Source organism: Spinacia oleracea, chromosome 2 (genome assembly GCF_020520425.1).
Source record: "Spinacia oleracea cultivar Varoflay chromosome 2, BTI_SOV_V1, whole genome shotgun sequence".
NCBI classification, from domain to species: Eukaryota; Viridiplantae; Streptophyta; class Magnoliopsida; order Caryophyllales; family Amaranthaceae; genus Spinacia; species Spinacia oleracea.
The window spans coordinates 113,939,899-113,964,205 of record NC_079488.1 but is presented as its reverse complement, the minus strand read 5'-3'; the positions used below and the strand labels follow the sequence as shown (position 1 = coordinate 113,964,205).

The window sequence follows — 24,307 nt, the reverse complement described above, 5'->3', positions numbered from 1 at the left end:
TCGAATCTCCTTTAGATCATTTGCCCTTTATAACTCTCTCAAACAAAAAAAAAATTATGAAATATCTAAAAATTGAAGAATAAAACTAGCATAATTCCTCAAGGAGACGTGGTAGTGGCATTAGATAGAAGCAAAATGTATTTTGTAATGTTGTGAGTTGATATGCAAGGTGTAATTGATATACAAGTAGAAGAGATCTATCTATCAATTCACCCATTAACCTTTTATTATTCGATAGGCACAAATAAAGTTGTGTTGTATGTACATGAATGAGTCATTTTAATTTCTTTTTACTGGAGAAAAAATCTAGGCGGACTGCCTAAAACATTCTTTCTGATGAATTATAATGAATGGAAACAATAAAAAAATATAAAATAAAGGAGATTGAAGAGTACGTTGCAACTACTTTCAGACCGATGGTTCTTAGTTATGGCATGGGTGGACCTGGTGTCCCTGGACTAGTTTCGGTCCCCCCTAAAATCTGAATATAATTTTTTATAAATTTTATATTATATTGTTTAATTCTGCTACTAACCCTCCTCGTAAAATTGATCAATATCTGTCACGGAATCTACCCCAACCCCAATTCTTAGAAATCTTGGTGAGTAGATTATATGGGAGAATCCTTGTAAATTGATAGATGTTTGCCAAATTGGTGTTTGCTAAGCTTTTGATATTGGCTATCTATCATAATTAGAACCGTTTATTCCCCCCACCACTTTCACATAATCACATCAACTTTCTAAGATGGATTATTCTTGTAACTCCTAACACAAAAAACAAAAATTTATTCTTATAACAGTCCGACATCCAATTTACTTAGAATTTTCGTTCTTTTTTGGTACAACTAGTGAACTAGAGTTATATGTAATCAAAATTATTATTATTGCTAACAAGAATGTGCAAAAAATAACTCAAAATGAACATAATATATGGATTTACTTGCGGCTCGTGAATTTACTTTTCTTTTCCGAAACCCTCTTTTTTTAGACGATTATGGTCATTAGACACTAAGACGACTATATACCAAAGACTTAGCACCTATGCACGATACGAAACAGATTCAAATTCCACCACTTTTATTTTCAATTTGTGAGTGCCTTGTTGCTCATTACAACCAAAGAAATAAATATAAAGACGGTTATAAGTGAACCTACCTGGCCAAAAAAAATGCATGATTTTAGTTAGTTTCTCAATAATTCGCACTAAAAAGTATTTTATTCAGTTAATTTTTTAATACTTAGTATAATTTCTGAATCTGTCAATGTTTATATTACTGACGTGTGACGTAGTGCAAACGTTTTGTAGGATGCCTATTGCGTTACTTAGGGAATTAGGCTAGAGGACCACGAGAGATGCTACATCCCCATAAATTCGAAATAAAAAAGGCTCTTTAAATAGCTTTGCATATGTTCCAACAAGTATGATATGAAATAGTACAAACTTAGTTGAGTTGATCTAGAAATGATGAGATGATTTTGTCACTTAAGTAGGTCATGTGAATTGAATTGCCCTTATATTTTAGGGTGGTCCTTAAATTAGTGGATAAAAAAATGTAAAATGTGAGTTGGATGTTTCTAGCTAACATGTTCTCTCTATGAATATGAGCATAAAGGGGGAGAATAAATGCCCATTTGCAACATTTTAGTGATTATACAACCAACATGATTAATCTCAAATTATAAAGAAATAATAATGGTGTTGATTTTTGCCTACTATGTTAGGTAAGCTAGTTCTCCTAGAAACTTTGACTTTTGACATTATCGCTGCCATTGATTATTGTATTATCCTTGTTGACTTGATATGATATGACTATTGTATTTTTTTTTTCGGAGTACAGATTAGTGATTAAAATCATTTGCAGTAAGCTAATGTTTTTTTTCCTGTCGATTAGGAGTGTATATATCTTATACTCCTTATAAATTAAATTTTCTTTAATAAAACATATACTACGTATACATTAAATTAATAAATGGTAAGAAGTAGATATCAATAATGTTTTGACCTAATCATTAAAACTGAGGGCTTGTGTACACTATACATAAGCCACGCGTTCGAGTCCTCTGTCCGTTTATAATTTGTGTTGCCCTTATGATTCATTCGCACGAAATAGTAGAATGTTTAAGGCAAATTTGCCAAAAAGAACCTTTTATAACTCAAATTTTGCGAGAAAGGACCTTATATAATTTTTTTGTGAAATCACACCTTAATGTAAAATTTTTTGCGAGAAAGGACCTTAGGGAATTTTCCGGCATTGACTGAGCTTTTCCGGCCATTGACTTGCACGTGAGCAACACGTGTGGCTTAAGTTGGCTAAAGACACTGATTTTCCCGAGTCTTGAATTTCCAAACTTGATTTTGTTTCGATTTTTTTTCCAACTTTAGATTTTAAAGCTTAGAATTTTGGAGGAAAATTGGGTGTGGTTAGCAAAATAAAGCCACACGTGCTTCTCACGTGCAAGTCAATGGCCGGAAACGTTCAGCAAGTGCCGCAAACTTACTTTTGGTTGTGTTTTGCAAAAAAAATTTACATTAAGGTGTGATTTCACAAAATAAAATTATATAAGGTCCTTTCTCGCAAAATTTTTTTACATTAAGGTGTGATTTGACAAAAAAAATTATATAAGGTCCTTCCTCGCAAAATTTAGGTTATAAAATGTCCTTTTTAACAAATTTGCCAATGTTTAAACATGGTTGGTAAGGAGGAAAGAAGGAAAAGCGGTTTCCCTCCCTTTCAAATGGAAAAGAGTTTTCCATCTTTGAGAGAGTAATGGAAAATTGTTTTACATCCCTTACCCAACCAAACAACGTAAAATGATTAAAAAGGGAAAATTCGTTTTCCATGAAAACGTTTTACGCCCTACCAAACGGAGCCTAAATGCAAGAGCATATATTCTTGGCAGTTCTATCAAGACACAAGTACAATACCATAGGAAAATGAGAATAGTCCAATGCATTCTTCTCATTCTTCATGGCAATAGCCAATAGGCAACATCTTGGGCTTTATTTAACACTGATTTCATGGGTTGGTAAGGAGTTTTATTGGGGTAACCCAAATGGGCCTTAGGCCCAAAAGGAAGTGTTTGATAATGGGGTTAGGGCTGGGTCATTGGGCCTCATGTTGACTGGTGCTACTTTAGGCCTTATGTCCTTGACTATTGATCCTCTGTCCAAAGTCCTTGGTGGTGCTAGGAGGCTTTGGGGGTGGTGGAACATTGTCTTAGCCGTGGCGTTAGCGTTGACTATTGTAGTCACGAAGATGGCTCAAAATGCGTGAAAGTCGTCCCCACTAGGAGCCCCACCGCCTCACGGTGTTAAAGCTTTTACTTTGACTTTTTTGGCTGCTATGGGCGTCCCATAAACGGTAAGATAACTTTATAATGTCATTCCTAAAACCTTCTCAATCAAAACAACACTACAAGACTAACTTCGAAATACAATGTGCTTGGTTTTTGTTTTATTTTTGACAAAGATTACCTTCAGCGTCCCATTCGCTCTAGCTTCAATGTTTTCCTCAGATTCCAACGTTGGTCATGGTAATTTTTGTAGCCACATTGTCGTTATCATTGTTTTTTTTTTTATTTTTTATTATGCTTTCTTTACATGATAATACGAAATATGTAGTACGAAGTATATATTTAGGTTGACAAAAAAAAATGTATCTTTTATTTTCAGGGCTTTCACTAGGTGTTATAAACTTGATAATTGTCATACCTTAGGCAAGTTTTATCTATGACTCAACATATTACAATTTATGTACAAATAAAAATGTTTTGATTTCATTATGGACATAATAACAGGCACGAAAATGTACCTACCTAGTTAGTACCTAAAGATATGTTACAACCGTACAAGTGGACCTACTTGATTAGCAAAAATAACTTGTCGTAATTATTAATGGATTATAATTGGTTTTGTTGCATGTATATTCTATGTACTTGCATTAGATCTTTTATTAATTAACTAAGAAGATGAAACCACTTGTCACAAATAGTGGTTTCTTTTTTTTACTTTATCTTATACGAAGTGTGTATATATATATATGTATGTTATTGCCAATTGGAAAAATAAATTGAACCAAATCTTCTGTGTAGGACTCTAAACTCTGTTTTCATAATGTGCAAAAAGGGAAAAAAAAAACAAAAAAAAAACCAACGAGTTTATATTTTGAATGGGTGGTTTATATTTTTGACGTTATATATAAGTTTAAAGTAATGTAATTATGCTCCCCTCAAATAAAATAAAATGTAATTATGCAAAGCTTATTCAGATAATAAATTAGACAATACAGGTATATATTAAAAACGATAGCATATTTTATATCCTATTATGACGGGATGTATTAATAGAATATTATATACGTAGCAACATGTCAAAATAAATTATAGTTTATCCAAATGACGTCAACTAAACCAAAAAAAAGAAACTCCTATAAAAATGGAGGATTTGAAAGGTATATAGTAAAAGTTTCTAAAAGAAGAAGTTGAATATTAGTTTCACTCCCCACTAAAAAAGGAAACTATGTGTATTTAATTAATCCTTATCTATTTTCAGTGGTTTAACAACCGCATTTTTCTCCTCAATCACTCTGGCTTAATTCTTATATATTGTATCACTTTGTTGATTACAATCATAAGTCAAAACTACAACCCCTTTATTTCTCTCTCAATTGTTAGCAAACTTTGAAACATTCTTTTTTTTCCTCTCTTAATTACCCTAATTAAATACATATTTGTAAAAACAAATTAATTCCAACTAATTTAACAAACACTTGTATACATTTGCATCTAGCGGCGAATCTTGAGAGATTTTTCTAAGAGCGAAAGTTTTCAAACACTTTACAATTTTAATATAAGGTTGAACACAAGTAATTGTTGAATCAACTTAGTAAAAATGAGTTCTGATGAACCCAATGTTGATAATGAAAAACAAATGGTAGTTGATAAAACTCCTATATGGAAGATCTTCGCAGTGGCGTCTATTGCGGCAGGGGTGCAATTTGGATGGGCACTTCAACTCTCACTTCTCACCCCATACGTCCAACTTCTTGGTGTTAGTCACGCAATGTCTTCTTTAATATGGCTATGTGGTCCAATTTCTGGTATCGTGGTGCAACCAACAGTTGGATATACGAGTGATCGTTTAAAGTCCAAGTTTGGACGTCGAAAGCCTTTCATTACAGTTGGGACTACCTTGATCTGTTTTGCTGTGTTGTTGATTGGGTTTGCGGCAGATATAGGTCATAGTTTCGGTGACAACCTTGAGAAGAAGGTTAAGCCTAGAGCTGTTGCTCTTTTTGTTATTGGTTTTTGGATCCTTGACATTGCCAATAACATGGTTCAGGTTAGTCATTAAGTTAAGTAGTAATTAATTAATTATAAGATGATTAAAGATCTTGATCCCATCCTAATAAATTAATAATGTGGTACGTTGCAGGATCCTAGTAGAGCATTCTTGGCCGATTTATCAAAACATGATCATAAAAGGATGAGATTGGCAAATGGTTTATTCTCATTTTTCATGGCGGTTGGTAACGTTCTAGGGTACGCAGCAGGATCAGCCCCGGCCTTGTACAAAGTCGTACCATTCACGAAAACAAACGCTTGTGACACATATTGTGCAAACCTGAAAACATGTTTTTTGATCGATATTATCCTTCTTGTTTTTGTCGTCGTAGTTGCTCTTGTTGCTGTGAAAGAGCCTGTAATTGATAAGGTTATTGATGATGGTATCCCATTTTTCACCCAAGTTAAAACCTCCTTTAAGAACCTTGGAAGGCCTATGTGGTGCCTTTTCCTTGTTACTGCCTTCAATTGGATTGCTTGGTTCCCATTCTTGATGTTTAATACTGACTGGGTCGGTCTTGAAATTTACGGTGGTGATCCTAAGGTAAGATTTTTAGACTATTTTTGGGTTGGGTTGGGCCAGTGGTCGACTCATGATGACCACGTCTACTTAAAATCATATCGTATATATCAATTGTAATACGGAATATAACATTATATATGTTGGTACGCGCAGGGAAATGCAGGAGAAAAGAAATTATATGACATGGGAGTAAGAAAAGGAGCATTAGGACTATTGTTGACAGCATTATCACTAGGAATCATGTCTCTAATCATAGATCCATTGTCAAAACTATTAGGGGGTGCTAGGAGAACCTGGGGTCTTGTTAATTTCGTATTGGCTGCTGCTTTGGCATCCACAGTACCATTAACTAAAGCGGCCGAAAAAGTAAGGAGACATTTGCCTCCTCATACTCCTCCTCCTTCTAACATTCAGAACGGAGTTTTAGCCCTCTTCGCCGCCACCGGTATTCCACAAGCAGTAAGTCTACATATATATTCGTTAAATTTAATTAGTTAAGCATTAATTACTCTCTTCACCACAAAATAATAACATTTTTTTCTTTCTTTTTAATGTAACAGGCTACTTATAGTATCCCATTTGCATTGGCATCGATGTACTCATCTGACTCTGGTTCCGGGCATGGTAAATACATTTCCCTTTATCTACCACGTAATCAAAAAAAAAAACCTCAAGTACATCGATCGATCCTTAGGGACTAAACTTCTTTATTTTATCTTTTTTTTTCCAGGCCTTGCACTAGGATTGATGAACTTGGCAATTTGTGTACCACAGGCAAGTCATTTCAAGTTGTTTACAATATACATAAACTTGTATAATATCACTTCCATCAAATTGTTATTTCCGCTGTATACAAGACCTACTAATAAATAATTGGAATTTATAGATCGATCACACCTTATTAACTTATTTTATATCTCTCGTTCTATTTTTTTGCTTCATGCAGATGTTCGTGTCACTAATTAGTGGACCGTTAGATAAAGTATTTGGAGACGGAAACTTACCTGCATTCATACTTGGTGCCATATCAGCGGTGATTAGTGGAGTATTAGCTCTTACAGTCATACCTCCTTCAAGTGCCAATGCTTGATTACAAACATTCATAATTTTTTCGAAATTTTGTTTTTATTTTTATTTTTGTTGGTATTAGTCCATCATTTATTTTTAACCCTTTGAGATAGGGCAAAGTCTTTCACAAGACAATTACACAACCTGTGTATAGTATAGTAAACATACTTACACATGTATTCAATGTATGTCTTGTATTTGCTACCATTTGTGGTCTTAGTGACATTGAAATAAAAGTAAAAATAGAAACGAAAGCTTTTTGAGGTTTCACTCTTTCTCGTTCTTATTTAGTTTAAAATTTCCAACTTCAATTTGAATTATACAGTTTCATACTTTCATCTAAATGTAGGCCCAATTTATATAATTCTCTGCGCCTTCTTCTTCATTCAAGCGTCTTATAATTTCTATATTGCCTATATAAATCACATTAGCATACGTCGATTATATAAATACTTATTCTATATTTTATTTTGACCCTCATACCAATAAAGGCGGAACACACTTATTTAACGAAGTAGATGTTCTCTAGGATAAAACCATGTTATGCATGAACTATTCAAGTTTTAAGCATTTCGAATCAATTAAAACCTCGGAATTGAATAAAATATGTTTTAAGAGTACATTTAAATTAAACTATTTTTCCTGTTGGTACATTTATATATTTCATATAATTTCCATTTTATACTACACACATTACATATTCTACCTTAAAAAATATTTTATGCAAGAATTCAAATTAAAATAGATAAAATAGCGACAAATAACGTAGACGGAATTCCATCAAATATTTATTTTCTCATTTTCTCAACCACCCAACTACCAATAAAAAAAGGCAAATCTACCAAAGCTTCTTTTTGTCTCCATGTGCTTCATTTCCAGTTTCTCCATGGCCATTAATCAGTTAATTACTCACTAAACTACTATTAAACCTGGAATTCATGACCCCAATTCCCGAATTTTTGATCCCAATTTCTAGGGTTGTTGAATATATCATTCAATTTCCCTTATTCATCACAATTATGGACGATTTATCCCCAATTTTGAACCCAGATTCTAACTCTCCATATCAACTGATACTTCGAGCTCTTCTGATGATCCCAATCTCTCACTATTTAATCGGATTTGCGATTTCTGTCGCCGTTTTTTTGTATAATTTTTTGGAATTGCATTTGATCCGTGACATTTTAACTGGATTTCGAGGCCAGCCGATCACCTTAACTTTCAATTCTGAGTCCAAATTCTATGAAGGTGTCGTTTCCAAGTGTCGAGTTTTACATGGAAGGTTGAATTTTTGACGTTTTTGATGTTATAGTTTGATTAATACTTTGGTGGTTTGTGATTCATTTGGTTTGTTTTTGCAGATATTTGGCTACACCTTGGTTAGCTAGTCCTCATCTTCAAACTACTTTTCTGAATTTTTTTGGAAGGGCCCCTGTCTTCAATTATAAAAGGTAAAATCTTATTCCTTTTTGATTTGGATTTTATTTTTAATTTTTAATGTGTGTACTAATTGACTTCTAATTAATGTTAATTGTTAAACATACATTGTTTGAGTTGACTAGTTGAATGATGTTAGGATTATGTTTCTAGAATGACAATTCTTGTTTGAGTTGACTCTTTCAATGATGCTAGGATTATGTTTCTTGAGTGACAAGTACAATTGTGATAACTTAGCTTGGTCCTTAACAATTGATGAGTCTTACATTTAGGTTGTGGATTGTTTGTTTGTGAAATTGGATTGTTTCCTCTTCTTGGTCATTGAGGTGATATGTTTCTTGATTGTATTCGAAAAAAGTACTTTAGAAACAAAAATCGAGCAGTTTAGTATGATCGAGATTCGATAGTGCACAATGTCACAAAATCAAATGCAACAAGTAGCTTAGGAGCTTTTGTGTTCACAAAGATGAATTCAGTCCTAGAATAGATGTAAAACATACTCCATAATAACTTCATGTGAAGTACAGTCCACAATCCACATGTTCTTAGCCTTATCCGACATAGTTTCTTTGTACCCTTCGGACATATTAAAGATGCCAAATGTATGTTATTTCTGTGCTTATAAAACAACTTCACTATAGTTGGATTACTTGACCTTTTTTGGGTGTTTTCTTTCATATGTTTGTTTTTTATTTGTTCAAGTGATCTAGTTCTTTCACTTTTTTCTCATTTCTTATATAACTCATATAAGTATATGCTTTCTCCATAGGGTACATGAGATGTCTGTTTTTTTAATAAGTTTGAGGCTTATGATTGCTAATAATTTTCACTTGTCCTTTTAATGTCAGACAAATATTTCATTTATCTGATGGTGGAACAATTGCACTGGATTGGCTTATGAGTTCTGACGGTAATTGTACTAATTAACAACAGTTGGAATGTTTTTATTCAGAATCTAAGGAATCTAGCCGAGTTCTGTTTGCTTTGTCAATCTGCCACTCTCTTTCTATGTTTATGCTTCTGGAAGTCTGATTTCTCTATATTTTTCCCTTTGGATGTGACATAGTAGCCACTAAATCAAAATGGCTCTTAAAACCTCTTCGCTTCCTTTCCATGAAGTAGAAGATGGTCGTCCCGTGGTCATCCCGTATCGCATTTGGGTCAATTGGAAACAACCTCTCTGCAATTGCAGGGGTAAGGTTGCGTACGTCCGACCCCCCCTTACCCCGCTTCTTGCGGAAGCCTCTTTGAGACAAAGGGGTAATGATAATGATGATGATGTGACATAGTAGTGTCTGACTAAGATGAACTTGTAACTTTTCTATTCTTCTCCTGCTTGCATGGTTGGTCCACATTTGAGTTTTTTGATATGCTCTTTGTTCAACTGTTTGCCTCGTTGATTTCGGAGGGATATATGCTGGTGGTTTTGTGTTTATGAGAAAGTACAAGATATGTATGTGAGAAATGATCTGTTCAAAGACAATGTGAGAAATTTGGGTTCTTTTTCTTAATGCTGAAGTTTGATTCAAATTGTAGTTATTCATGCTTGTGCTTTCAAACTTGAATTAATTCTGCTGATTTTGTCATACATTTTGCTTTTCTTTATGTTTTCTTTGTGTAAGGGATATGTTTTTGGGCTGAGATTATCTTGATTTTGTCTCTGTTTATTCTTCAGTGAAAGGGAGTGCAGTTTATGTCGACAATGTTATTCCAGAAAATGATAGGACCCCTACTATACTTGTGGTCCCAGGTCTGACAAGTGATTCTGATTCACCAGTAAGTTGTACTACTTACATCAATTCAATTCTTAGTTTCTTACTGAAGATGATATTTAATAACATACCTCTTTGGTGGAATATGGATGTTCCACCTCCACTCCTTTGGTTGTCACACTTTAAGACGTAGAGCAAATTCTCATACGAGAAACTGTTATAAACTTATAATTATGTATAACCTTATAGATATCATAGCTTTTATCTACATGAACGCCAATCAGTTGGTAAACACCCTTTTTCTCGGCTGTTAGTATTAGAATAAGAACAATTAATGTGGATCCGGCTGCTACTTTTGAACGGCACTTCGTCTCTCAAGAACTGTCGTTTACGATTAGGCTTTATGAAGCTCAGGATAGGCTGAGATACTACTTATCAATGACGAATATCTCGAAGAGACTTTACCCATTGTTTGATCATAACCGGTTGTTGCTATTTTGTTACTCTTGCATTTGGTGGTTCATCTCATTAGGGCTATGGACTAACAAAATCTCCTTCACCAGACGTACCCCTAGACTCTAAGCACCTCCACAGAACTTTTTGCATGGAGATTTAGGACACTGAGATAGTTAGAGACATTGAAGTAGGTGGATGGGTGTGGAGCCCAACTTTAAAGAAGCAGAGGGATAACTTGTTAAAAGAAGATGATTGTTAAGCGAGACATCCCAATATGGAAAATGTTAACTTTTGAGACAGAGTAGTAAAGTAGCATTCTACTGTCACTTGAAACCTGTTTCTTCTACTGATGTAGATTCTATTCACCTGAATTTCACTTATATTATCTTATCTTATTGACCCTAAACTTTTCTTATCTTATATTATCTTATCTTATTGTCCCTTATCTTATATTATCTCATCTTATTGACCCTAAACTTATCTTATATTATCTTATCTTATTGTCCCTTATCTTATCTTATTGACCCTAAACTTATCTTATATTATCTTATCTTATTGTCCCTTATCTTATCTTATCTTATATTGTCTTATATTATCTTACTTGTTGAACTTATTGGCCCTTATTTTACCCTATCTTATTAGACCTGAAATACTTGAAAATAATGTGAACAAAACAGAGTCGTAGTTATGTGGCAAAGTTTGTGCAGTGAAATAATTGTTGTACATTTGCATCTGTTGATGTGGTCTCCAGTATTTGAAGCATCTCGTGTACAACACTGCAAAATGTGGATGGAATGTTGTTGTTAGCAACCACAGAGGTCTTGGCGGTGTCTCTATCACTGTGAGTATTGAACAGCTAGGATTCGCGATTCATAATCATCTTTTGCTTACAGAGTTACAACTACTTCATTTTCTTTTCATTTTTGCTTTATGCGCACTTTGGCAAAAATATTCAGTTTGTAGGAATTGCTCATGACGTACGGTCTATAAGTCCTTCACTTGTATTCAATGTCTTTGTAGAATGTGGATGTTGATTGAAGTCTTGAGTTGCATGAAGAAACAATAATATAAGACTCGTGCGTTTCAGATTCTTTCTCAATGTGCATGGTTGATGTGAATACAAAATATAATTGATTGGTGTAACGGTTTCACCTCCATAAAATGTCAATGGACAATGGTTTCTTGAGTATCTCTGTTGACTTATCTAGTAAGCTTGTATTGCGGTGGGTGCATGGTCTCTATTCTACTGAAAGTGTCTCACAAATTTCTCATAAATAAACTTTTGTAAAGTAATCTGGCTGTGCTCCCCCCCGCTCTGTTGTTTATGTATATCTTAATCTAAATAAATGCTTATACGGTATTGTTTCAGTCTGACTGCTTCTATAATGCTGGATGGACAGACGATTTACGTGTAGTCATTCATCATCTCCATAGCAAATACCCAAATTCTCCCCTTTTTGTTGTGGGAACAAGCATCGGAGCCAATGTTCTGGTATGGCTGTTTAATACATTTTGCTAATGGATATGATTGTTGTAAGTTTTTTAGTATTCTTGTGAACTCTTTTGCTTACTAGGTTTCTTATCTTCTGATATTTTAAAGAGTAACACATAAGAAACCACCTCAGAAATTTGAAATTTCCTTTTTAAGCACCTCATATTTATTAATAGCTGAGCTCATATTTTTCACTTAGGTAAGCCACCTCGTTATTGTTTTTGGCTAAGAAATTGAGTTGATAAGTATTACATACAACTATACAAATATTAGCCATTCAGCCTTCGTAGGCTTGTACTTATTTTCTGCTTCAGTTACTTCGTCTCTGGAATCTCGCCTGAAGGTCGTTTTTGACGTGTAGAATACTTTGTTTTGGTACATTTTCATTTTCCAAGTATTTTTAAATAGGTCAAACATTTCTATTTCTCATTGAAATATGCAATTATGGTTCATCGTTGTCTTCCTTTCGAATTTTCATGTGGTTGCTTCTGCTTCACTACGTGAACACTTTTGAGTTTTGAGTTCGTCAGTTTCAGAAAAACAATTAAGGTGTTTCAAAAGATATCGTAGTCTTAAAGCGGTTTCTAATTAACTATTTTATTCTAAACCATTTTTGTCCCCCTCAACTCTGAAAATTTTGGGAAGTAAGAAGAAACCTTTCCCGTTGAGGCATTGAGGATTTGTTTTGTCATCATACTTCTCTGTTTATAGTGTATCATCACATCCAACATATTCAATTCTAGTACTAATGAGGTTTGAAATTGGTTCAGGTAAAGTTCCTTGGTGAAGATGGGGAAGACATTCCAATTGCAGGGGCTGTTGCTATTTGCTCTCCTTGGGACCTTTTGGTTAGTTCTTTTTCTTTTATCACACGCATACGAGTTAATATAACAAAATGTCTTATTATTGGTAAAAGAGTAAAACATACTTCGTAATTATTTACTCGATGGGAAATTTACTTATACGATGATAGATGTTAGACTTGCTGATAAGGATGAAGAAGTTGGGAACTGTTTTTGTAAGAAATAGATAGGTTTAGAGCAAGGAGGAGTTCTTGGTTTTCATTTTTGGTAGATGTTCAGGGACTCGGGGAGGGTATCTTCACGCTTTATTAGATATTAGTACCTCCTATAGCCTATAGGTTGGGCAAGCCAGTGTGCCTGTTTCCTACGTGGTTCTTTAATTTCATATCTTGTAAATTCTCTTCTTTTGACTTATCCATTATACTGAATATTTTGTCATGGGGTAGCTTCCCATCCAATATTTACTACTCATTTCTTATCTTTTTTGTGTCCTTGCACAGATTGGAGCCCGGTTCATTGGTCGCAAACTTGTCCAGAAGTTGTATGACAGAGCTCTTACCGTTGGCCTGCAAGGTTATGCACAGTTGTATGTCCTTTCAGCTACTTCAGTATGATCTTGGTACTAAAATATGGTTTACCTTTTGATTTGATGGACAATGTGATGAAACTTTGGTTTGTAATGCAGTGCTAAGAGAATATAGATTTGACTCTATTCTGTCTGCTGCCCTTGCAGACATCAACCCCGCTATTCTCGACTTGCTAACTGGGAAGGAATTATAAAGGTCCGTATTCTCAATGAAACTGATTAAAAATTATCTTTTTTTTTTTTTTGCAAAGCCAGGATTAAACATTAATAAAACCAGAAAGAGTTTACAAGAATAATATTAAAAATGATCTAATGTAGTTTATGTGAACCTAGAGGTGTGCTAGTGGTAAGTACCATATTGTGAATATCACAGCACTTTTACTTTTGCACTAACAATATTCCATGAATCTTTACCACATAGTATCAAGATTTCAGAGTTATGCTCTTTATAATAAAGGTTGAAAACTGATCTTTGATGCTTTCTCCTCATCAAGTCTACCCATGTTTCTTGCTGCTCGCATGTTGCTTATTCTCCTGATTGGATTGCAACATTTTGATTGATTAGTACATTATGCTAAAATGTCATAACTACCAGCAATTTCTCATCTGAGTTCCTATTTTTTCATGGTTTGTCTATGCCTTTATAATTACAACTGGCAGGCGTAAGGATATCTTGACCCCAAAACAGATTTAGACCACTAAATTTCGTGCCTCTTATATAGCAATTTATTCTTCCTCAAAATAAGTTATTGTTATCATTGTATGGTGGTGGTTCTTCTTGTTTCTCTATTTGGTTGTGTTCCCTGGCAATTAGTATTGTCGTTTTTCCTGGATGCAAAAATATAACTGGATTATTTGTTGTCTTAGCAACAGCGGGAGAACTCACATTACATCCTCTACAAAAATATAACTGGATTATTTATTTATTTTATTTATTTATTATGTGGCGATTGATTTACCTTGTGGAACATCATCATTTCATAGGTTTTCCTGATTTTTAATAATAAAGTTTGTCACACTCTTTACTGATGATATTTTTATTTATATGTATGATAGTCCCGTAGCATCCGAGATTTTGATACCCATGCCACCTGCGTTGTGGGAAAGTATGAGGTAGCTGTTTCTTTCTCTTTTACAACACCTTATCCTTTTATCGGACAAGTTACTGAAACTTTCCATACACTTGCGCAGACTGTTGACACATACTACAGGCGGTGTAGCAGTACTAGTTATGTAGATAAAGTAGCTGTTCCACTACTCTGCATTAGTGCCTTGGACGATCCTGTTTGTACCACAGAAGCCATTCCATGGGACGAATGCAGGTCTTTTCGGCTATCATATATTATGCCAATGAACTTGTGGACTCTAGTCGGGTGTACTTACATTTTTATAATATATTTTTTACAGGTTCAATAAGAACATTGTTCTAGCGACCCCACAGCATGGTGGACATCTTGCTTTCTTTGAAGGAATAACAGCATCCAGCCTCTGGTATTCATCTTCTGCTGAATTAGTTTGATACTCCCTCCGTCCCTCAAATATTGCCCCGTATTCCTTTTTTGGACGTTCCTATTTGCTCTGTTACCCGGACTCTTCATTTTACCTCAAATACCCGTGTCGGATCCTCGACACCTGGACATGGATACGAACACTTCAAAACTTCATTTTCGACCAAAATCCTGCAATGTTTTCACAAAATAGTCATGTCGGACACTTGGACACATACCCGTATCTGACATGGGTATCTGAGTCCGGGTAACATAACCTATTTGTTTTCCCCATACCTTATTTAGTAACCTTTTCGCACATGCTCTCTCTCTCTCTCTCTCCTCAAGGGCCCACTTTACCAAACCATGTGCAGATTTTACATCCAAATTTTAATAAAGTGAAGATTGTTCTGTGGGACAGTCCTTTAGTGACGGAGGGAGTACTGTTTAATAATTGTGTATGCTGTTACGGCATCTGAGAATTATCTGATAGCCAAACACCATTAGTGCTGCCCTTTTTTGGGTTATAAGTCCTTGTATTAGAGGCTTAGAGTGTGTATTTACTCCTTTTTTAGGCCTCTGTTACATTAGAGTTGGGTTTAGGACCGGAGGAACATATACATGCAGCTAGTAGTTGTTTTTGTTTATTATGTTTTATACAATTGAAAAAGGCATGGAGTAATATATCTTTGTGTCGCATAAAAGCTGCAGAGGATCGGATAACGGGGCGAAAAGTAAGTAGGTTGAAAGGGTTGGAAAATGTTTCAAGTATATCTAATCAGGGAGGGGTGCCATTCATGAGGAGAAAATTGAGGCAATTGCTTGTAGGCTTAGTGCTTGTTTGGTTCACTTGGGTAGTAACTTCCCATGGGAAGTTTTATTTCATAGGAAGTTAATTCCTTGGTTAACTTCCTAGGAAATAGCTTGATGATGTTTGGTTGAACTTAGGCATTGGTAATTCATGGGAATTGACATGGGAATTACGACTAACAAAGGGCAGGGTAGGTAAGTCACTTCCCTCACAGGAATTTCAACTTTCCAAGGAAGTTCCAATTCCCCCTTACTCTCATTTCATGACAACCAAACAACTTACAATATATGCACTTCCTAGGAATTCATACTAAACCCTTCATTTACTTGTCACCAAACATCCCCTTAATGATCTATTGTGCATGCAGGTGGGTGAGGGCTGTCACTGAATTCCTAGGAGTTTTACACTCGAGCCCGTATATGCATAGACAAAAGAAGGTAAACGCTTTTGTTCTTGGGTTCTTATCTGGTCTCTCATACTCCCTGCGTCCCTAAAAGATTGCCCCATATACCACACGTAGTATATGGATGTCCCTATATGTTTGCCCCATACCTTATTTGGTTTATGGTCCCCACATGTTTCTCCTTACACACAATTATGTAATCTAACTAAAAGACAAATGCACCTACCAATTTACTTTTGACTATACTCCATTCTTAATAAAGTGATCAAAAACACTTGCGGCCCGTTTGGTTGCCGGTAATAAATGGTGGGAATAGAAACAAATCCAAGTGTTATTTGGCAAGAAAATAACATCATGATGTCCATGGTAATGAAATTTTGTCTCAAACTTGATATTTTTCTTCGTAAACTTGCATTCCCACCTAATACCACTCCCCGAATGGTAATGGAAATTTATAAAGAAAAAGAGATAACTTTAAGTGAACTAACATTACCATAGGAATGGATATTGATTTTGCTTACAAATTTACATACAAATTCATTCCCATTGACAACATTTATGGCCGGCTACCAAACGGGCCATTGGGGTAATCTTTTAGGGACGGAGGGAGTACTGTGTAGTCCCGTTTTTGCTGATTATGATGTGTAATTTTAGGTGCAGAAGCCTGGCCTAGTTCTTCCACCAGAACCTTCAATCGATCAGGGTCCATATGTAAATGTATCAGCACAAGGCGGGATGGTTGCTGCTGTGGTCAATGAGCCAACTGGAACTGATGAGTTTGAAGACTCCTCTGAGTTGAACAAACCAACCAGTGAAATGGCCGAAGACCCGGTTCAACAGCCGAGAGAATCAGATGTTCGATCAGATAGTCAAACCAATGTACAGGTGTCCAGCACCTGTGACTCCCCTTGTCATAGCGCAACTTCTCTCTTCAAGCGCCGTTTGGAACAGCTTTCTCGACACTCAAGAAAATCAATATGGTTGCTCGCTTATGTGGCCATTGTTACAAGTTGGCCGTTGTTGGGTTCAGCACTCTCCTTCTTTTTCAAAAGGAAGATCAAGAACATATCGCCTGCCCGCCTACAGAAAAAATAGTGACTTCAGCCCGATTCCTGTACGTGTCTTAGACTCTTATTAGTGGCTTATGTAAACCTTGCATTTTAACATGTTTACATCCATCACATTTATATACATGTATACCTAGTATTTTGCAATAATTCATTATTTCTGAATATTATTCACTGCAATAAATCTATTGGTGCAAAACTGCAAATGATTATTGTGTAGCCTGCAGTTTCTTTTTGCAAGTATTACAGCATGATAGTCTGCATTATGTATCATCCAAATGAACTTAGAATTGGCTGTAGATTTTGTACAGACTCTCTGTTACTCTTTCGCCATGGACATGTCGGCAGAAGTTTAACCTACTATATCTTTTGAGGAACATGAATCACTTTCTGGGATAGATCTAACACATATGTGGCCTTTTAGTGGAAGAGTTGTTTTAAAACTAGATAGGAAACAGTTTTAGGTGTTGACTATAGTTAATAAACCCCAAAAGTGGCATGATTCATGCTTCACTTTGCTCAGATTCGATATCCTTTATTTGGTAAAATAATTCATCTTCTTCGAGTTTTAAATGACTAAAGGTAGTACTCCGCAGAGCGCACCCTTTCTGAGATTACAGACCCGATATAATGACCATGCCCAAATATGGCCGTGGGTCGGGCACGAAAAAACCCGGCCCAACACGAGCACGGAGTCGTGGGCCGGGCCTGGGCCTTATTTTTTTTGGAAAAGCACAACAAGACACGGCACGACCCGACTGGACAAAGCACGCTAAATTCAGTATAATTAGGCTCAGGCACGACGACCTGTGAGCCTGGGTCGGGCCAGCCATTGTTTTGAACTTTTCGACCCGGTCCGATGCAGAGTGAGTTTGGTGTGGGCTGGACCCTTTCATCCCCAAAGCTCATGAGTCGGGCTGAAGCTCAGCCCGAGCCCGACCCGCACATCCATCTTCATGGAGAAAATGGGTGTTTGAAAATAGCAGACGTGGCGAATGCTCATCTATAGATTATGCGAGCAAATTGCGCACGCGAGGAAGATCCAGACATAATCTAAGAAATTCCTGAATATGCCTTGGTATCCTGATACAGACAAATGTTTAGGTAGGAAATTGTGAAGGATTACTGTTATAGATCAAAAGTTTAGGAGAGAAGGACAAAATGATGTCCCAATCATGGAAAAAACACAGTCGTGGAGAAACAGAGATCTCTTTCTCTACCTATTTTTTTTTTCTGATAGGTATACTTTTAGAAAAACAAGACAAGTCCCTTTTCACCAAACGAAAGAATATACCGAACCGCTCTAGAGAAAAGCCACTGAGTATGGCTTTACAGTTACAGGATCAGCTTTTTGGCCTCTGACTCGTTCCGAAGAAGTTGAGGCAGTTGTGATTGGATTTGAGATATGTTATGTTTTTCCATATAAAGATTCCTCCTTTTCTTTGTCACCATTAGTGTTGCATTATTGATATAAACAGCTGGGTTTGGACTTTGGAGTTTAGGATTATACTAAAATGTTTTGAGTCTTTACTCATACATGATTAGTTGATTATACATGTACTTGCAAGATTTAGACTTTCCCGCTTGACCCGCTAAAGTTTACCCCTTTCATTACCCGGCCCGCTTTTGACCCGCACCAACCCTGACCCGACCCGCACAATAACCAGGTCTAGTGTAGACTATGCTTCATACAATCCCTTTCACTTCAAAAGAAAAGAGTAGAAGATGCTTCATAATGTGTTGTATTTACACTGATTTTGAGCTCAATCACATTCGGCTTAAGATCAACTAAAAGTCTTTAGGATTCTGCCATTCTGATGCTCTCTAATTAAAGATACAGGTCTGAAACCAATGACTTGCAGAGTTGTAGTAGTTTGAGCTAACTTTATTGTGCGTAGGATTGTAAGACTATGTTCTTTTCAGTTAAAATAACTCTCCTACATTCAGTAAAAATCTATTTTTATTGCTATGAAATTAACAAACAACAAAAGGTCTGGATGTACAATAAATAACTGCATATAACAAAAAAAGATGAATGGAGAATAAGTAAATATCAGTAAAAAAATATCAATTCATTAAGAATCTTTTTTTAAAATATTGATAAAAGGGAAAAAGAAATCACATGTAATTTCCTGCAAGCTTCCTTACTATTAAGAATTCATTACACTCCATTAAGAATCTAAGGGAGATTTAAATTGGGAAATTTAAAATTAATCATGATTGGGTTTTTGACATGGTCAATTTTAGAATCAAATTATCTTCCTACCTATTTGTTTGACATTTCTTGTTGTGCTGCATGTTGACATTTTAAATGGTTCCCTGATGCCCTTTGAAAGAGTTCCAACCTTCACGTACAGCATACGTGAAGGTATCTTGTGTACTCTTTGAAGGAATACAATCAGTAAGTTCTGTTACTTGACCTGAATATCCCCTTCTGCACTTTGGAAGAGCTATATATTTACCCAATCTTAGTAAAGTGACAGTTATGTGCTTAATCATGTTGGGAATCCATTATAAAGAAAACTATTTAGGCTATTGTTATTCGATAACTTAACGCTGAAATTTCTTCGCCTGATTCCATTGGTTAGCAGAAGTAATACCGTCCCATTAAGATTTCAGACTTCTATTAGTTTGGTCATGATCAATGTATATCATATTACTTAACTAATTATATTACTTAATTAATCAAACTTTTGTTGAAGAATCTGTAAGAATTATCGAATGATTTGTGGATAATTTAAATTACAATCATTATTTAGTATAGATACTCTTCTAACTTATTCTTCATAGAATACTAGTGTTTTTAAGCATTTTCTCTTGCTATTAAGGGGCAAGATAAACAACAAGAATGTCCTCTGATTATGAGACATTGTATCTAATGACCTCCATGTATCTATGCCCCTTTCTGACTGTTTCAAATGAATTAAGACAGTATTTAAACCTTAATGTTTTCTTTGGCCTCTATCCTTATCCTGGTATGTGCATAGCTATATTTCTAACATACTGTACAGTCATCTCTTTTTTGGTTTTGGATCATAACGGACTTAATCACGATAATACACTAAATTATTGGCGATTCTTAATTGCTTATTGTGAATAGAGGATAGGTTAAGAGTCAATTGGACATTTCATCAAGGAGTACTGATATTAATGTTGTTTCTGTTTACTGGTTTTAGGTTCTGGATTCTGCAGTTTTTCTCAGTTAAACATTTGCAAATTTTCGTTACTAAATATTTTTTTAGTACTGTTGAAGCGCATATTTGGCAAGAAATGCATGAAGTTTGGTCATTTTTTGTTCACTTTTTTTAATACGAAGTATATAACTTGTTGGATTCATGTTCCTTAATTCTTTGACTTGTGAAGGCGGTGTGTCATACCCAATCGTAAACATAATATATTACAGAACATCTGATTCTGAATGTTATATTATAAGGTAGACTGTTTTCTGCTGATTGAATTAAACAATTCTTGCTAGAATCTTGTTAAAGAGATTTAATCTCAGTTGATTGATTATCTTTAGCGTCATATCTAGGTGGTGGTTGAGTATTTTTTTATCAGCTTATTTTGGAACGACTTGTGTATTTTTTTGAAGCGAATCTAGGCAATGTTTGTAGACAAATGTTGCAAATCTTAGAGACAGTTAGGTTATATGTTCAACACTTTCCTTGCCGTTTGGCCAAGTGTTGTGCAAAACTATCCGAAAAACCGAAAATCCGAAACCCGGTCGGTAAAAGTGGGTACTCAAACTGATATGATTATCGGTTCGGGTACACCCATTCAAAATTCGGGTATTGGATATGGTTACGGATATCGTTATACAAATAACGGATACTCGATAACGATCTGATAAGCGTTTGTGCTAGCGTTGGTATTTAGTGTTGAACTATATTACAATAATCTAGTTATAAAATCTACTTGTTGCAATTGGATATCATAACGGGTATCCGGTATTCGATCCGAAAGTTTGTTTACCCGAAGTACGGGTATCCAAACTTAACGGTTCAGTTCATGGATATCAATTTTAGCATATTGGTTATCGGTTACCCGTTCCGATAATGCTATTGGTTCGGGTACCCGACCCACGGTCACCCCTAGTTTGTCCTTAGTTAATGACACTTCTTGCTTTTCCAAACCACCAAAGGACTTATATATCAGTAATATCAGACCCTTCATAGTTCATACACTGTACAATGGCCCTTTCAGGTATTGTTTATACAAATTGGAAGGCCTCAACTGTGCAATGACCCTATATTCTAAGACAAGTAACCTAAAACGTAAAACAAAAAGCAGGGTCTCTAATCATTATATAATATAGATTCTCCTTTGTCTTAGTTTCTACTACTCTTTCCATTAATTTCCTTCTCACTCCCTTTAAAACATCTCATTCTTCATTCAACATTTTCTGATCTTTCTTTAATCCTACTTTCTTCAATTCTGTGTCTTTTTTCTAATTATGGAAACTATTGGGATGAATGAAGATGTTTTAAGTCTCAGCTTATCCACTGTTAGTCACTCAACCCATGTTGAGAGGAGAATCAACAATTCCCATCTTCTGATAAATTCAGATGATAACTGGGAATTAAAGATTTTCAGACTGTTTGAAGAAAGACAAAGAATGCTGAACATGAACATGAAGATCGAGCAAAAAAGTTCAGGTCTTCATCTGATTCATTTACTGCTAGTAGCAGCAGCAACATTAATGAAAGAAAACAATCTCAACTCTGCTATTGATGATGTAACAGAGTTGTACCGATTTGTTTCAGTAACAGGCGATTCGGGTCAAAGGGTTGCTGCTTATTTTGCTGATGGACTTTCTGCAAGGCTTTTAACCCAGAAATCTGCATTCTATTATACCCAGAAATCTGCATTTTACTATAACATGGTGATGAATAAGCCTACACCTGCAGAAGAGTTCATGGCTTTTACTCATCTGAACAGAGTTTCTCCTTTTTACCAGTTTGCTCATTTTACTGCAAACCAGGCCATACTCGAAGCGTTCGAGGGGGAGGAAGAGACTAACAACTGGTGTTTACACGTGATTGATTACGACGTCTCGCACGGTTTTCAATGGCCTTCTCTTATGCAGTCACTCTCCGAGATGGCGGCCAATGATGCAAACCACCGGGTAGTGTCGCTTTGTATCACAGGTAGGGGTGAGCAAAAAGTCAGTGTACCCTGAATCGGAACCGGAACCTGTTGCAACAAGTTTCGGTTCCGAGTAACAAATTTGGGAACCTGTTGAAACCAACAGGTTTCGGTTCCGGTTCTCAAATTTTCGGAATGGGTACCCTGTTGGGTACCGTATAGTCCTATACACACTAGTTCTAACATGGAGTAGTGGAGTAACCAAAATAAGGAAACAGACGTATAAAAATGCTTCATATGCCTAAAATATAAAACATTCCAAGCTAATTTTTGAAAAATATAAATATAGAATTACAATTTAAGCTCATACTATAAAACAATCGAAGCCCAAACCATAAAACAATTTTTTTCCCCCAATAAACTAGGAATAATTTACTTAAATTTTTAGAATAACATGTAAGGTACCCTGAATGGGAATCTGTTGTAACAGGTTCCGGTTCTCATTTTCAGGAACCTGTTGTTCTTATTTTCAGGAATTTGTTGCCAACAGGTTCCGGTTCTTATTTTTAGGAATCTGTTGCAACAGGTTCCGGTTCTTTTCCATTTTAAGGAACGTGTTGCAACATGTTCCAGTTTCGATTCCTAAAATTCTAACAATGTACCCTATTGTGCTCACCCCTGATCACAGGCCTCGCTAAAAGCCTCGAAGAGCTGATTGGGACCGAGAACAGACTCGTAAGCTTCTCCAAGATCTTCCACAACATAGCCTTCGAGTTCCACGGGTTGCTGAAAGGATCAAAGCTCAAGAACTTGGAGAGAAGAAACAACAACGAAACACTCGCAGTCAACCTCGTTTTTCACCTCAGCAGTCTGAACAACACCTCAAACATTTCAGAAACCATGACAGTTATACACTCCTTAAACCCTTCAGTAGTAGTGTTAGTAGAACGAGAAGGAAGTCATCATCAAAAAACCAGTAGTAGTAGTTGTCGAATCCTCTCGAATTACGTCGATTCTTTACATTATTACGCTGCAATGTTCGATTCATTAGATGATTGTTTACCATTAGAGAGTGCAGAGAGGTTGAGTATAGAGAAGAATCATCTGGGTAGAGAGATTAAAGATCTGATAATAGCTTGTGATGAAGATGATGATGATGAAGTGAAGTGTTTGAGTAAGTTTGAGGTGATGGAAACTTGGAAAGAAAGGATGATGTGTCATGGGTTTGAGGGGATTGTGTTGAGCTCGAAAGTGACGATTCAGGCGAAATTGTTGATGAAAATGGGGTGCCATTATCATCCTCGTTTTGAAGGAGGTGATGCCGGTGGTGGTAGTGGCGGTGGTGGTGGCGGCGGTGGTGGTGGGTTCAGAGTTTATGAAAGGGATTGTGGGATGGGTATATCTCTTGGTTGGCAAGATAGGTTTCTTATAACAGCTTCTGCATGGCGTTGTATATGATGCATAATATACATTTTGTGTAGGAGTTATGTTATAATTCACTATCCTTGAATTATACAGTTATTGTAAACAATGCCTTCTGATAAAGGTTGGACACAATTTTTCCGATAATATTAAGAGTATTTTAGGGTTCGTTCAGTATCATTATCAGGTTCCAGTTTTTTGGTTTTGAAAGTCATATGACGCATACGTTTTGTGTAGGAATTATGATTAACCATCCTCTTGAATTATTGAAAACAATGCCTTCTGATAAAAGGTTGGACACAATTTTCTGGTAATAATAAGAAAATTTTTAGCTAGAACTTTGTTTTTCTAGTTTATTGGGTTTTCACGTACATGTTACATTCTTTCCATTAAAAATATGATGCACATAATTCGCTATGAAATATGCCGCCTTATTTGCCTCTTACTAGCAATGGGGGAAGGAAATCATCTCAAAAAAACGACATTTCTTTCAGCATCCGCAATTATGTTGTGAATTGGCCAAGTAATTTCTCATTGAAGTTTTGTTTCATGATGGCATAAAGGTTATCCCTCTTCACAGTTAAGTTTTTACCATCAAGAAAACGCCTTC

The 24,307-nt window shown here is 35.7% G+C and overlaps 3 protein-coding genes across 5 annotated transcripts; all 3 read left to right on the top strand.

The window, feature by feature from the left end:
• Positions 1 to 4,624: 4,624 nt before the first annotated feature.
• Positions 4,625 to 7,206, top strand: LOC110782861 (sucrose transport protein SUC2). Its single transcript, XM_021987141.2, has 6 exons — positions 4,625 to 5,343; positions 5,437 to 5,889; positions 6,022 to 6,327; positions 6,429 to 6,492; positions 6,599 to 6,642; positions 6,815 to 7,206. Exons 1-6 carry the CDS (start codon positions 4,894 to 4,896, stop codon positions 6,956 to 6,958), a joined length of 1,461 nt encoding a protein of 486 aa, XP_021842833.1. The 5' UTR covers positions 4,625 to 4,893; the 3' UTR covers positions 6,959 to 7,206.
• Positions 7,207 to 7,747: 541 nt separating this feature from the next.
• On the top strand, positions 7,748 to 17,396 carry LOC110788905 (uncharacterized). 2 transcript variants are annotated; one of them, XM_021993569.2, is made up of 14 exons: positions 7,749 to 8,218; positions 8,298 to 8,387; positions 9,222 to 9,283; positions 10,049 to 10,149; positions 11,293 to 11,382; positions 11,911 to 12,033; positions 12,804 to 12,881; positions 13,337 to 13,422; positions 13,570 to 13,618; positions 14,479 to 14,535; positions 14,614 to 14,744; positions 14,830 to 14,913; positions 16,088 to 16,157; positions 16,778 to 17,396. In XM_021993569.2, the coding sequence occupies exons 1-14, from the start codon at positions 7,875 to 7,877 to the stop codon at positions 17,216 to 17,218; spliced, it is 1,806 nt and encodes a 601-aa protein (XP_021849261.1). In that variant the 5' UTR covers positions 7,749 to 7,874; the 3' UTR covers positions 17,219 to 17,396. The 2 variants fall into 2 exon arrangements, with proteins under 2 accessions (XP_021849323.1, XP_021849261.1); XM_021993631.2 differs by lacking the exon at positions 11,293 to 11,382 and having other exon boundaries at positions 7,748 to 8,218.
• A 140-nt stretch (positions 17,397 to 17,536) lies between these two features.
• Positions 17,537 to 23,877, top strand: LOC110789126 (GRAS family protein RAM1). 2 transcript variants are annotated; one of them, XM_021993857.2, is made up of 3 exons: positions 17,537 to 21,845; positions 21,954 to 22,337; positions 22,964 to 23,877. In XM_021993857.2, exons 1-3 carry the CDS (start codon positions 21,644 to 21,646, stop codon positions 23,731 to 23,733), a joined length of 1,356 nt encoding a protein of 451 aa, XP_021849549.1. In that variant the 5' UTR covers positions 17,537 to 21,643; the 3' UTR covers positions 23,734 to 23,877. The 2 variants fall into 2 exon arrangements, with proteins under 2 accessions (XP_021849549.1, XP_021849489.1); XM_021993797.2 differs by having other exon boundaries at positions 17,537 to 22,337.
• Positions 23,878 to 24,307: the final 430 nt, after the last annotated feature.

What these genes read in the sequence shown, in the direction of transcription:
- LOC110782861 (XM_021987141.2), top strand. Translation starts at nt 4,894, where the DNA reads ATGAGTTCTGATGAACCCAATGTTGATAATGAAAAACAAATGGTAGTT. An exon ending in TTTACGGTGGTGATCCTAAG is followed by an intron (nt 5,890 to 6,021) that starts GTAAGATTTTTA and finishes TGGTACGCGCAG; the next exon opens with GGAAATGCAGGAGAAAAGAA. An exon ending in CCACCGGTATTCCACAAGCA is followed by an intron (nt 6,328 to 6,428) that starts GTAAGTCTACAT and finishes TTAATGTAACAG; the next exon opens with GCTACTTATAGTATCCCATT.
- LOC110788905 (XM_021993569.2), top strand. Translation starts at nt 7,875, where the DNA reads ATGACCCCAATTCCCGAATTTTTGATCCCAATTTCTAGGGTTGTTGAA. An exon ending in TTGGCTTATGAGTTCTGACG is followed by an intron (nt 9,284 to 10,048) that starts GTAATTGTACTA and finishes TTTATTCTTCAG; the next exon opens with TGAAAGGGAGTGCAGTTTAT. An exon ending in TTGGCGGTGTCTCTATCACT is followed by an intron (nt 11,383 to 11,910) that starts GTGAGTATTGAA and finishes GTATTGTTTCAG; the next exon opens with TCTGACTGCTTCTATAATGC.
- LOC110789126 (XM_021993797.2), top strand. Translation starts at nt 21,644, where the DNA reads ATGGAAACTATTGGGATGAATGAAGATGTTTTAAGTCTCAGCTTATCC. An exon ending in AGTGTCGCTTTGTATCACAG is followed by an intron (nt 22,338 to 22,963) that starts GTAGGGGTGAGC and finishes CCCTGATCACAG; the next exon opens with GCCTCGCTAAAAGCCTCGAA.